General features: G+C 42.7%; 1 protein-coding gene across 1 annotated transcript in view; it reads right to left on the bottom strand.

Moving 5' to 3' along the window:
* Positions 1–2,073: 2,073 nt before the first annotated feature.
* ADAMTS19 (ADAM metallopeptidase with thrombospondin type 1 motif 19) overlaps positions 2,074–13,810 on the bottom strand; it is a 284,879-nt gene continuing 273,142 nt past the window's right edge. The window contains exons 22-23 of the mRNA XM_074994147.1: positions 7,133–7,310; positions 2,074–3,242 (exon numbers count right to left, since the gene is read on the bottom strand). Coding sequence (XP_074850248.1) covers positions 3,091–3,242; positions 7,133–7,310 — 330 coding nt within the window. The 3' untranslated portion in view covers positions 2,074–3,090. The remainder of the gene's footprint in view (positions 3,243–7,132; positions 7,311–13,810) is intronic.

Raw genomic sequence — 13,810 nt, 5'->3', positions numbered from 1 at the left:
GACCTACAGCATGGCTGGCTGTGATAAATGATCAAATACAATACATGACTGAACCATTAATTGCTCTGCTATTCTGCTAATGTGCATTTAGCAGAATGCAGTTATTCAGAATCTGAGCAAATATTACGGTTAGTCATTCCCTGTAGCCCTAAGAGCAGCACTTTCTACTTCATGGAGGCTGGATTTTCACATTACTAGCTCAAGGGGAAGGGCTTAAGCCTCCTTTCCTGATACTCAAAAGAGTGCTCTGGCATATCACACTTGCATTTTTGTTTGCGTCAGTGAAGGGCTTTATATGGAAGCCATGGAATATTGTAGAAGAGAACTTACTGCTAGATTACAGATTGTGAAATTCATGTAGTTACTCGTTTCTTTTAAAGATCAACAAGAAGTCCTGTGGCACCTTATAGACTAGCAGATATTTTGGAGCATAAGCTTTCATGGGCAAAGACCTGCTTGTGATCTGATGAAGTGGGTCTTTGCCCACAAAAATTTATGCTCCAAAACATCTGTTAGTCTATAAGGTGCCATAGGACTTCTTGTTGTTCTCGAAACACGATTTCTTTTAATAGTTGTACAAGTGTGGTCCTTAGTGCTGTACAACTGTTTAGATAGGACCATGCCATCTTTCAGAAGCACATAAATTCTCTACAGCAGCTCCAAGTCATCAATTTTTCCAGGTTGCTCTCAACATTTGTTAGGATTTTAAATAAATAAATAAATAAATAAATTAGCTCTAACCTGGTCCTCTACATTAAATATTTACTGCTTTTTTTACAGGGAATCCTTTTGCATAGAAATAACCCAAAGGACACTACTTTACAGTGCCACTGGGGACGGAAGTTAATGAAAATGTTTCTTCAGAGCAAGTGACCTGCAACTAAAATTTCAGGAGTACTTCACCTGACAGAAAGATGAAATAAGCGGTAACTGTTGCATGTTTAGCCAGGGCTGTGCTTTACCAGTATTCCTTAGGGGAGGGTATGTGTGTGAAATTCCTTCCTACACAGAAGGATAGTACAAACCCCATGTTGTAGTTAATTCATACTTAATCAATCAAAACAAGGTTTAAGGGGGATTTAATTAGAACACAGGCTTTTTTGCTGGTACCTCCAAACAGGAGTAAATGTAACCCCTACTGTCCACCTGAACATGGATACCTAACACAGGTGGTGCTACTCATATATTCATCAGATTGGAAGGAAAACTCATGGAGAGAGAGGGATTGTTAGAAGTAGTGAGTAAATTCTGCTGTGAATATTCCTGGTGGAAGATTACGACTGCCTCACATTAGTGCACCTGGAAAGTACTTCCAGTTATCAGTCAGCTCTGCGTGTTCGCCAATGTAGCAGTGCTCTTCAAGGCAAAAGTACATTTTGAGGTAATCATATCTGGGATCACAAACCAAGGATGATATTTAAAAATATCTTCTTCCTATTTTTTTAATAAAATGACACATGGATCTGTATTGTTTCTTCAAATTATACAGACATGTTTCAATAAAGTGCAGTGACAAACTGTACATCCATCCAGAGAAGGAAATATGAAACATGTCCACTATGCAAACACATAATGACTTTCAAGGTACAGATTTCACATACATTTAAATATTACGGCCACTGAAGAAATGAATGCTGCAGCTAAAGTTGCAGCTAAATTTAAATTATAATCAGAAAACACTTCCATTTGTCTTTGAAACTTCCCATCTTTGGTGTCAGCTCAAAGGCAAAATTTTGGGTGCATCCCTCACTGTCTATGAGTTGCAGCTCCAACCATTCCCATGCTCAGCCCATCCATCCCACAGCCAGTTTGCAAAGGGATCTTCAGGAGACAGCCTGTAGCTTTGTTCCTCTCACCTGGGCTGTGAAAATTCTCTCCATCTGATCTGTGTGTTTTAGGGTCCCTTTATGCTGCTCAGTCCCATTTACTTGCAGTGTAAAGGCAGGAGTAAGAATGAAGATATAAGCTCTATTAAAAATAAACCCAGCAATATTTCAGATGCACAAAACAGAAAGAAATACAAATAAAGATTTTACTTTTTATTGAAAATGTAAAAATCATGTGACTCATGTACAATATTTTCTCAGAAGGAAAATTTTAGCTGTTTCATAATGTTTCACAGAGCTGTAAAACTTTTTTTTTGTATAAAGACTTTCATAAAATAAGAATGAAACTAAAATGGTATCACAAAGCTACCTTCTAAATCATCAATGGAAAATGTTTAACAGATTACTCATACAAGTGGCAGGAACTCTTCTGTTTCTAGACCTGCAAAGAGGACAGACAAAGGCATAAAGAGGCCTGGGTCTTTTGTTGAAAACATTGAAAATCAAGTGACATGTTAAAACAGTACAGTCCTGGTTTCATAGGATGGTAAGAATTGTAGAACTTGTGTTTCTCTAAACTATCTCAAACAGTGCAACAGTGATTCAGTGTAAATCTCTACAGTGTTTCATTGATTCATTACTGGTGTTCAAGTATGCGTTCATGAGCACGAGCAAAATCTCTACTTTGATATTTCGATTTTTTCTGTTTATCATAGGTTATATGTTACAGTAGATTCTCTCCTACAGTATGTCTCTAACTCAAAGAGAAACTGATTTCACAATACATTCTGTAATAACCTGTTCAAAATTGTGAACTTAGTCACCTCAACATCTGTTGCAAAATAAACAAGGTCACTCTGACTCTGAATGCCAAAATATTAAAGGAAAAAATTGGCTTTATTTCCAAATACAGCAAAACTATTCAGCTAAAATAAACTCAAGATAACATGTTTTTGGCAACAGAGAGGTGACCCTATTGCAAATAAACATTTAAAATACTATTTTTTTTTTAAAAATCTGATATATGTATCCAAAATTGATCATATAAAAATTATGAAAAACCTCCGAGGATAAAACACGAAAGGATTTCTAACTAAAACAATAAAGCATGTCTGGCAAGCAAAAATAAATTAATTTGATTAAATTATATGTAATCTTATATTTGGTCTGAACAAGCGAGAGAGAGAGTGTGTGTGTGTGTGTGTGTGTATGTGTATAAATAATGAGATGGCAAAGAGCTGAGAGCCAGCCAGCCTTCCAGGGGTCAACTCTTTTGTTGCATTTTTTGCGCATAAAAGTCCCTGCATGTCTCACAGCAACGTTGGTACCACCTCATATCCTGACAGAGGTTCTTCTCTCTTATCACTCTGCAGTATACAGGCCACTGGTCTCCCAAGCACTTGAATGTTAACGCAGCTGTGAAACAACACAAAAAAACCCACGAGAATATATCTGTATACTCAAATAGTTCATTTGATAATGAAGGCAGACTATAATGTTCATTCATTCTATTATCTTCTTTTACTAAATTTGTTAATGCAGAATCAGGCAGCAGAGGCTTCCTAAAGGGTGTCTCAGGGCTTCTGACATAACAGACCTCCCTGCTGGTGGTTTCATTGTGCTGGTAAGCAAGAGGCAGACTGAATGAGTGCAGATGCAGGAGTCACTGCTAGGAAAGTGGTCGGTGTGCATGAAAAGAGGGAGCTGGTGTACTCTTAAGGAAGACAGCAGAGAAGAAAGAAAGATGGGAGGGCACTGGGGCTTTCTCAGTGAGACAAATGGGTGAGGTGAAGCTAATTAATTTTTCAACACAGGAAAACAAATCCTATCTTGGTGAAATGCTGCCAATAATTTAATGGGTAAAATTTTTGAAGTAGATTGGCAAGTTTCTTTCTCACAGAGGCCATACGCTTACAGGACAGCAAATTTCAAGCTAACAGCTGCAAACACATAAAAAAAGCAAACACCTTTTATTCAGAAATATGGACACTGCAATATATTAGTAATGACCATCCAGAGACAAAGAGAAATTTCAGGAATAGAACAGTGCACTTGATGTGACCTGGTCATATCACAATTATTGTAGTCACCTCTTCTGTGACTTACAAAACTGCAACCTTGCCCTCTCAGATCCATTCAAAATGATGATGTTAAGATTTTACCACCCTCACTGAATCCCTCCTTCTCTACTGTGTCAAATCGAAGCTTTTTTTTTTTTAAACTTTTAGGACCGTTCATGGCTTAGCACTGCCCTGCCTAGATGTTCCATTAACACATTATAGCAATGACTACTTACTGCCTTCAGTCTGTCAATGTTCCCAACATTCAAAATCATTCTGCCTCAAAAACCTTTGCACTTACTCCCTCAAGACAGCTTATGCATGCCTCATCAGTATCAAAAAAGCTGGGAATTCATTCTCCTTAAAAATCCCTCCTTGAGACTCCATGATATCTACACCACTCTGTTAGGAGACAAAGGTAAGACAGGCAGTGAGCTCTGCATACTGCTTGTCATACAAAACATATGCAAAACACACTTGCTTCACGCACCCTTCCTCCTCTCCTGTTTGTTCTGTCTACTGTCCCATCCAGCATGTTGTAACTTAGATTGTAAGCTCTGTGGGGCAGGACCTGACCTTTTATGTCACCTCTGTACATGATGAGACCCTGAACCCCAATTGGGGCCTATCATGGGATGACCACTAACTAAGCACCCCCTCAAGGTCTGATCACTTTGCAGGTCCTCCCACCCTTCAGGGTCTTAGAGCCCAGGGTGAAGCCTGAACCCAGAAGTCTACACTGCAGTGAGACAGCTCCACAGCCTGAGGCCTATGAGCTCAAAGTGGGCTGGCATGACCCAGCTGTGAGTTTTGCTTCACTCTGTAAACATACCCAGAGCACTTCCTTTGTCCCTGTCTGCTCCACTTTTCTGTATGGAGCTCTGGCCCTATCTGCATTCTGTTAGCACACTTGAAGCTTCAGGTTGCTATTTATGCAGAAGTCCCTGGTTCAACCCAGGTGTGCCTAATTAGTATTTAGGGTTGGGTAACCTCATCCCTCCAGGCCTTAAAGGTCAAGCCACTCTGTTACAGGGCTTCCAACACACTATTAAAATATAATATATAATACATATAATTAAATGTGTTGGAATTGAAAAGCAGTGTGGCACTAGGGATGGTTGTAGTCCAAACAAGCACTGCAAGGTGACCAGGTTATGCTCAAATGAGATAAGATCTGGGCAACTCACCTTCCACGGGGGCAGGGAGGGGAAAAACAGAAACCAGAACACATGTCGAAAGCTATATCTGAAGATGCATTGATGTCTATACTGTTATAACAGTATGACTGGCAACCCAAATGGCAGATCTACTTAAGGCAAACATTGCTTCTATGCACCTGGTAGAATGGGTCTTAATTCCTATTGGATAAAACTGACTTGAGATTATCAGCACTAGAGCTACCTCTTCTGATTTCCTCAGCCCTATGGCCCTTACTCCCTCATTTTGGTCCTTCAAATAAAGTATATTAATTTTAAATCAACCTGAAAGTTCTGTGTTGTGTACTTATATAAGTGGACCTCTGTGGCCTGTCCCACATCAGTCTCACTGGAGCCATATCTAGATTGCTAAGAACTGTTGGCAAAATATATGCAAATCGCTCAACATATTTGTGTATCTTTTGCCGACAGTTTTGTCAGGAGAGGCCACACGGGGCCAAATGTCAGCAAAACCACCTCTGTTGAGACTTCCCTTCTTCTTCACGGAACAAGGTGTACAGGGATGTTGACAGAATGCTCCCAACCAGCAGATTTCTGCTGAGAGATCTGCAGTCTGGATGCAGGGTCTGTCAACAAAACTTCTGTCGACAGAAGCCTGCAGTCTAGACTAGATGGAAAATGTCTTCTGATGCTGGTGGAGATCAGTTGTTCAATTGTGAACAAAAACAGACAAAACATGAAATGAAATAATATGAAATACTATGAAATATTACCTACGGGGGTCTTTAAGCTGTAGCTGTCATCTTAGTCATCTAGCAAGCTGAGACAATGGCTAGTATACAAAATTATTTAAGGGTTCTAACTTCAAAGGGAAATACCTTTCATTACCTCTAAGAGGGGATTGCAGACAGGATGAAGCATTGTTTTCCATTCAGGAAAAATCTATTTGACAGAAGGGTCTATTCTAAGAAGAGCTCTGAAAAAAAACATCTGGAAAGGGTATACTGGCCCATAGCAGATCTTTGAATGTATGCCAATCACATTTAAGGCTCCAATTGACATTCTAAGGACCTGATGGTAAGAATCTCATCAAAATTCAGTTAGGGATAATTGGTGTGTTTAACAGGTCTCTCTCTACATCAGTAGCCGAATTTATTCCAGACTCTCTAACAGGAAACACAGTTGAGAAACTTTTGGACTTTAAAAGGGTTCCAGCAAGTTTGTCTCAAACCCCTCTATGTTGAAGATTTAATCTCTGACGTCCTACATAATCAAGGACAGACCTAGGCTACGTTTACACTAGCACAAATCAGCAGATAGGAATAAGGGGATTCCGAAGTTCCCAGGGTCCTTTCAAAAAGGACCCCTGTCTGGACAAGCCGCACAGCAGCAAAAAGCGCCAATTCTGAAGAGTCACAGCCGGCGGCATGCTAATGAGGTGCTGAACATGCATTTCAGCTCCTCATTAGTAATCTTGGAAATGCTCATTTGCACGGCCGTTTTGAAGATTTGTCCTAGTGTGGACACAACCCTAGTGAGGTGGGTGAAAGACTGGTAGACAGAACCATTTGTACAAGCTCCTTAAACAAGGGTCATCTTGGTCTTTTAAGAACCAACAGAATGTTGTTTGGAAAACTTTGTCAAATAAAACCTTTTGTATTTTCTCAACTCTATAAAATGTGGGGTATAATTAACCTGAAAAATAATCTGTTAGAAGTAACTTTCTAACAACAATATAAAAATATTTACTTGTTGATGTTTACTAAAAATAATAAAATGGAATTCCACACTACAACCCATTCATGGATACCAATATGTTTCTTCCAAACATTTATGATCTAAGTTCAATAACCAACTCCCTGCCCGCAAAGAAGTTTTATCTTTAATTTTCATATGGGAAAACAACCACAGTGATGTTAAATATGACATGCCTAAAGTGATACATAATTCTATAGACGATATAAGAATACAATCTATATCTCTTAAGTCCCAGGCCTGGATTTTTAATCACAGGATCATCCCTTTCCTTTATAAGGAAAGACATAAACAGATAACTTTTGCACTGTCATTTGTCTTTTTTTCTGCTTACCTAGCCTGGGCGATGTGATTGTGTTTACATTAATTTTCTCATTGCAGGGCTGAAGATGGCAGGGTCTGTACGCTGCAGGCTTTTCTGAGGAAAAACATTCATTGCCATGCCTTCCTGTGATCTTGTGCATGCACTGAATTACTCGAGACTGCATTCCTTTGCCACAGGTAATGGAACACTACAAGAGATAGAAGAAAGGCATGTTTGAGGATTCTGGCTTTTTCCTGTAAAAATTTGGGGTGAAATCCTGACCCAAATCAATGATTCAAGTCCTGAGGCATAAAGGGACTTCAAAGTTGCCCAGGCACTTCGAAGTACTGGCGGGTTAGCTGTGGCTACATGCAAGTCGGCACTTCAAAGTTGCCGCGGGGGATAATTAGCTTAATGAAGCTGCATATGCATAATCTCCCAAAACCCTAATTAACATTCCCCCTTCAAAGTAGGGAGCTAGTATAGACACAGCATAAGAGAGGAAAACAGAGAACACATGCTGTAAAAGTGCAGGCTGTTTTCCATCAAGAGAACACAATAACTGTGAATGGGACTAAGCAAAGCTTGAAAGACAAGGAAGGAAGACACGAATATAGACTTTTATCATTTTAAGCCTTTGCTTTCCCTGCTACGTACTCTGTGGATGAATAAATATTTATTTGAAAGGAGCTACTTTTGAGTTACTTGTTCGGCCACTGTCAGAGGCTGCAAGAGGAAAAGGGCTTACAGGTGCCATCACCATTGGGCCTGTGATCTAAACAGAGTTAGGAAACAGGGGCTGCCCCCAGAGATCCAATTCCAGAGTGGCTGACCCTCAGGTTTTGACCCTTTAAGAGGTGAAGGAGTTCAGGCCTCCCACCTGAGAAGGGTGCACGTAAAATGGGCTGAAAGGACCAAAAATCACAGCTTACTCTGAAAGCAGGATAGGTACTATTATTGACATCACATAGAGGCAGGCAGTGGGCTTGATTCTGCTCCCTCTTACACAGCTATAAATCAGGAGTAACTCCATTGAAGATACAGTGCTCTACAAACAGTGCAAATGAGATCAAATTGTTGCTTACTGTAGAATTCCAAAAAGACAACGTATTTTCCTTTCTAATAGTACAAACTAACATGACGCACAATACTCTGAACCAAAACATGTAGGGACACCAGGAGTAGCTCTTTGTGATTGCAGTCTTCCCAAACCAGGGCTCTCTTATCAATGCTGCATTTACTATTTTGTTTTTAAATTGTCTGGAGGGAAAAAAAATCCCAAGAGAATTCTCTTTTCTGAAATCATTTGGTATTTATTATTCTGATCGCAAATATTTTGATTCATTATAATGGGAAATATACATACATGCTCTATGACTAAACATATTAGCTACATCTACACTAGAGAGTTTTGTTGAAAAAAAATGGCGTTTTGTTGACAAAACTCGCAGAGTGTCCGCACTAAGAATGTGTTCTGTCGATAGCACATCGACAGAACGTGGCACTTTTGTTGATAGCCTTCTGCCTTTCCCCCATGAGGCAGAACACCTTTGTTGACAGGTTCTGTAGTCTGTCAACAGAAATCAAGTGTGGATGCTCCAGGGGAGGGGGGTGGGTTGTCTCCAGCTGTCTCTGGGAGACGCCCTGTCCACAGCAATCATGGCCTATGCTCCCTGCCTCTGCCCAATTTTAAAGCCCCAAGGAGCCCCAGAAACCCTGTGGCAGGAAGCTGAGTGCATACAAACAGCAGAGCTACAGGCTGCTGTGAAAACACTTTCCCAGCCACACTTTGCCAGAAAGCTGTCCCTCACGACAGACCAGCAGGAAGCACAGGAGCCCCCACTGGAATCTCAAAAGAACAATAACAGCAACGAAGGGTCCTGCTGCATCTGATGAAGTGAGTCTGTGCTCACGAAAGCTCATGCTCAAATCTTTTCTGGTAGTGTATAAGGTGCCACAGGACTTTTCGTTGCTGTTACAGATCCAGACTAACACAGCTACCCCTCCGATACTTGTCAAAAGAACAACGTGAGATGCCCCAGGATTCACTCCAGGGCACAAAACATTGGGCCCCATCCTGGATCAGGCCCGAACTGCAAGACCCCCTTGGCCTCTGGGCTGAGGAGCTGCTCCTCTTGGACCCTTGGCCAAGAGGAGGAACCATCTGGCCACTGCCTGGGCATCATGGAGCCACCCCACCTGGATGATGGAACAAATCTGGGCAAAGGTCAAGGAGATGAGGCGGTCAAGGAGATGAGGCAGGGGTACACCAAGGCCTAGGACGCTACCAGGTATTAGGGGTAGGACCTGCATCCTGCCCCTAATTCCACAAGCTCCACAACCTCCTGAGGGGCAAGGAGTCCTCCCACACCCAACAGCTACCATTAATATGGCTGAGGGGTCCCCCTCCCTGCTGCTAGAGCCAAAGTAGGAGGAGAAGGAGGAGCCCAGGACCCTGCCAGAGCCAGATATGGAGCTGAACATGGGGTCTGAGGCGAATGAGGGCACTCTGGTGATTGCCCTGGACTTGGCCCCTCCAGCCAGGCCATGTCCAGGACCCCAATGCATAGCACATCCCAGGATGTGTGGAGGAGCCTGCCAGCTCCTGCTGTGGCTGGAAGCAGGCCAGTAACATGGGTGATGGCCTGACCCCAGACATACCACTGAGGAGTGCAACTCCTGGCATGTGGGCATGAGAGCAGGTGATGGTCAGCCCCTGCTCCTGCGGACAGCGCTGCAAGCTACACACACGTGGGGGAATGCCATGGAGGGTCTGGCTGTGCCAGGCAACCCAGGACTGGCACTCACGCCAATTGGCATCCCACCATGGTGAGGGTGGGCCTGCGGCTGGAGGGACCTTCAATGGGGGAATGACAACCTCCAGAGGGCCCACACTGCCACCCTCTGGAGGCTCACCAACCTCACCACTGTGGTAAGACCAGGAGTGGTGCACATGGGGACAGGGCTTCTCTCTCCCCATCACAACTCCAACCCTGCTCTCCAAGGGTCCCACTTGGGCTGGCCACCCCCACCCCCACCCTCTCCACACTGGGCCTGCAGCCAGAGAATGCCTTATCTGCTACCTACATGGGAACACCCTCAATGGTGGACTTGCCCATGCCAAACAGGTTCCTGATGGAGTGGTAGTTATCAGGTGTGGTCAGCTTCCACAGGGCAATGGCAACCCACTTCTTGGTGCCCTCTCTCTGGAGAGTGGGGGCAAGCAAGGTGCCGAAAGGAATCCTTTCTCATTCTGAAATTCTGGAGCCATGGCTGGTCATCCCACTGCCCCATGAAGAGCTGGCCCCACCTATCAGAAATGGTGGTGTACCTCCAGACCCACCTTACCATGCAAGGGGGAGAGCACAGGTGGGCCTGTGCAGCAGCCACAGTATGCTCCTCAAAGCCAATGCTGGGCTCATTCTCCCCGAGGAAGAGGAGGGCAGCTGGGGTGACATGCAGCAGAAGCTGCACTGCCTGTGCATGAGGCCCGTGCAAGCCCCCCAGGGGCTGCTCTGGCCCCATGGCTATCTGGAAAGTGCAGTCTCTCACAGAAAGTTTGTGAGCCCTTCAGTAGCTCTGTCCCTCAACAAGGTAGACAAGCCGCAGCATGGGAAGGGAACGTGTGTGTGTGGGGGGGGGGGGGGTGGTTCCTTTAAGTGTGTGCCTGGCCGAGGAGCCCAGAAGCGCTTCCCGGCCATGTGATCCTGTGTGATGGGGTTCTGGAGCCCAATTTGTCAAGAAAATGGCTGGGAAGTCTGGCCACTTTCTGTCGACTGAGTGAATCAAAAGGGCAATCCGCTCTGGTGTGTGGATGTGATCTGTCAACAGAAGTTTTGCTGGAAGATCTCTTCAGACAAAGTGTTCTGTTGACAGATTGTTGCAGTGTAGACATAGCTATTGAGTTTAAAGTCTCAGAGGGGCAGCTGTGTTAGTCTATAGCTTCACCCATAATAAACAGTCTGGTGGTACCTTAAAGACTAACGAATTTATTAGGTCATTTACCCAAGAAATCTCATGACCTATTAAGTTTGTTTGTCCCTAAGGTGTCCAATTGCATTTAGTTATTTATACACTATGTTACCACTGACTAAAAATCCTCATGATTTTAGTCTTGACAAAACATCAGTCACTTCCAAGATTTAAGTCTTTAAAATTTTACAAACTATCAGAGGAGGAGTTTCTCTTTGATGTATTTTAGTGGAACACAAAGTGAGACATTTAGGATGATAGAACAAAAAACCCAAACCAGACTTTATCTCTGTTGTATAAGAAAGCATAAAGCTTATTTTAATGATCATGGTTTAAAAAAGTTTGTGCTCCAAATACTTGGCATTTGTCTTAAAACGTGCAACAAGAAATGTTGGCCACAATAGCTCTCTCTGAACACAGAGCAGCATTCCAGGGCCCAATAAAATCACTGAGTTATGAATCCATGTTATAAGAGATAGCTGTATCCCTTTAGTATTCAGTAATTCTTCCAGCGCCTTCTCCCAACCTAATCTAAAATTGAGTTTTAATTAGCTGAGGCTCAGCTGCATCCCACCTTTCATACTACATTTCTCATGTATATATTGATTACTGATAGAATGCATGTTCACAGTGTTGCCTATCCAAAGATACCAAAGATCTATATAAACAATGCACTTCAGCCACCCGTTATTTTTGTAAAGTAATTAAATATTACCATCACATTTTACAGATGAGGAAACTGAGGCATAAAGGGATTAAAAATGACTTGTCTGAAGTGACCTTAGAGGTCTGTGGAAGACCAAAACAAGAATTCACGTTTTCTGACACTCCCATTAAATAAAGGGAAGAAGGATTCTTTCAAAGATGGGTTTACTTTCGAAAGAGCAGCCTCTACACTGGCTTTCTTCTTTTGAAATTAGAATATGCAAATGAGGTGTAGAATATGCAATTTTATACCTCATTTGCATTTTCGATTTACTGCATTTGCATACCTCTTTCGAAAGAGGAATGCAAGTATAGACACACCCTCTGTCCTGGCTGTTAACTACATGACCATTCCTTATGTTGTCACAGTTGTATTCATTTTAACTTTTTCTTTTTTAAAACTCTGAACTCTAATACTCGTTAAAAGTGATCCTGCAAACACAACATTGTCACATTCCACAATTATTGGCTGTAAAATCCACCTAGGATCTGGTAACCACTGAGCTTCTGCTTCACACATCATCGTCAGTAACAAGGATTCTGCAATCAGAATTAATTTAATATTTAGGACGATGATATGTGAGCCATGAAATAATCCAGGTCATTTCCCATAACAATGGTAACTGTAAACATGTATTTTTGAACCAAAAATATGCAGGCAGATCTCTGAATTTAAAAGGTGCTGTATTTGGAACTCATTTATCTGATCATAAAAGAACAACAACAACAAAGCTTGAAAAATAAGCAGTCTAATAAAATTCTTATCTGTCTATAGCTCTAGCTATCTATATATATCCCCAGCCCATTCCTGTATCTGTGGCCCACAAACCGAATTCACCCACAGCTTGTCTGGCTCTGGCCCATGAGGCTTTGGACTCCCCGTACCCTGGCTACAATGGGGAGCTTGTGCTAGTTCTCCAAGGTGCAGGGACAGAGACTCCCCATTGCAAAAACGATTCAGGGAAGAGAAGGCTGAGCCTTGTGCCTCACTGGCAGATCCATGGACGTCATGAGCCCAATCCATAGGCTTCCCACCCTTGGTATACAGGATATCCTGACCATTACCCTTTTCACCCAGGCATGGAACGTTGTAGATGATGCTACGGTGCCCCTGAGTCAAGAGATCTTTCAGTGATAGCAGCCCAGTGGAAAACAGACGTAGAGGTTGAAGAGCTGGCCCTCTGTATTGACACATACAATTTTATTTACGCATCTGTTCATTTTATTTAAAACAAGCTTCTCTCAACCTTCTACCCATGCTCACTCCATTTATGCAGCTACATGCCACCATACACGTCATCTCTGATATCCTGCCTCCAACTTCACTCCTATGGCTCCCAGTTCTAATATTCCTCCTTCTCATATTAGATAAGGTGCTGCCACTGGAACATTACTGGACAAAGTATGCGCCAGCCCAAGTCTGCTACTGCACAATGACCTTCTAAAGTCACCAGCCTCACGTTTGCTATCGCATTGCCAATTATGGTTTCATCGGCCACACCAGGATAATAAGGTGGAAATACGCTGGTGAGAGCAATGAATGAATCTGTTATAATTCTCAGCCAGCTCTTGTTGCTGACCCTGCAATCTGCCCGCCTGGTTTTGACTTGCCCCATCGGCAGTAGTCTCTGTTGAACAGGTTCCCAACTGGGTACTGTCTCTGTGCAGCCAACCAATATCACTGCAGCCTCCATGACAGCCCTTGGTGCAGCTGCAGCACAACACAGACGATGGTGTGCACTGTCAATGAATGCCCACTGAGAAGGTTCAGCAGTGGTCTAGAAGAATTGCATCATGCCACTGAAGATGCCATTGCATGGCTTGATGACTATGCACACCCTAAATAATCCAATCAATCAATCAATCCATAATAGATCAGAAATATTCAAATTGGTGCAAGTGCAACACAGTAGAGGTACAATTGTTAATTTCAGGCAGCAAGTCAGGCATCTTATTACAATTTCACAGTAGTTTTCTGTGATCAAAAATATAACATGATCTTCAAATTACAGCAGAAAATAGTTTCCCACT

Source organism: Carettochelys insculpta, chromosome 5, assembly GCF_033958435.1.
Source record: "Carettochelys insculpta isolate YL-2023 chromosome 5, ASM3395843v1, whole genome shotgun sequence".
Lineage (NCBI taxonomy): Eukaryota > Metazoa > Chordata > Testudines > Carettochelyidae > Carettochelys > Carettochelys insculpta.
This window is presented reverse-complemented; position numbering and strand designations above follow the sequence as displayed.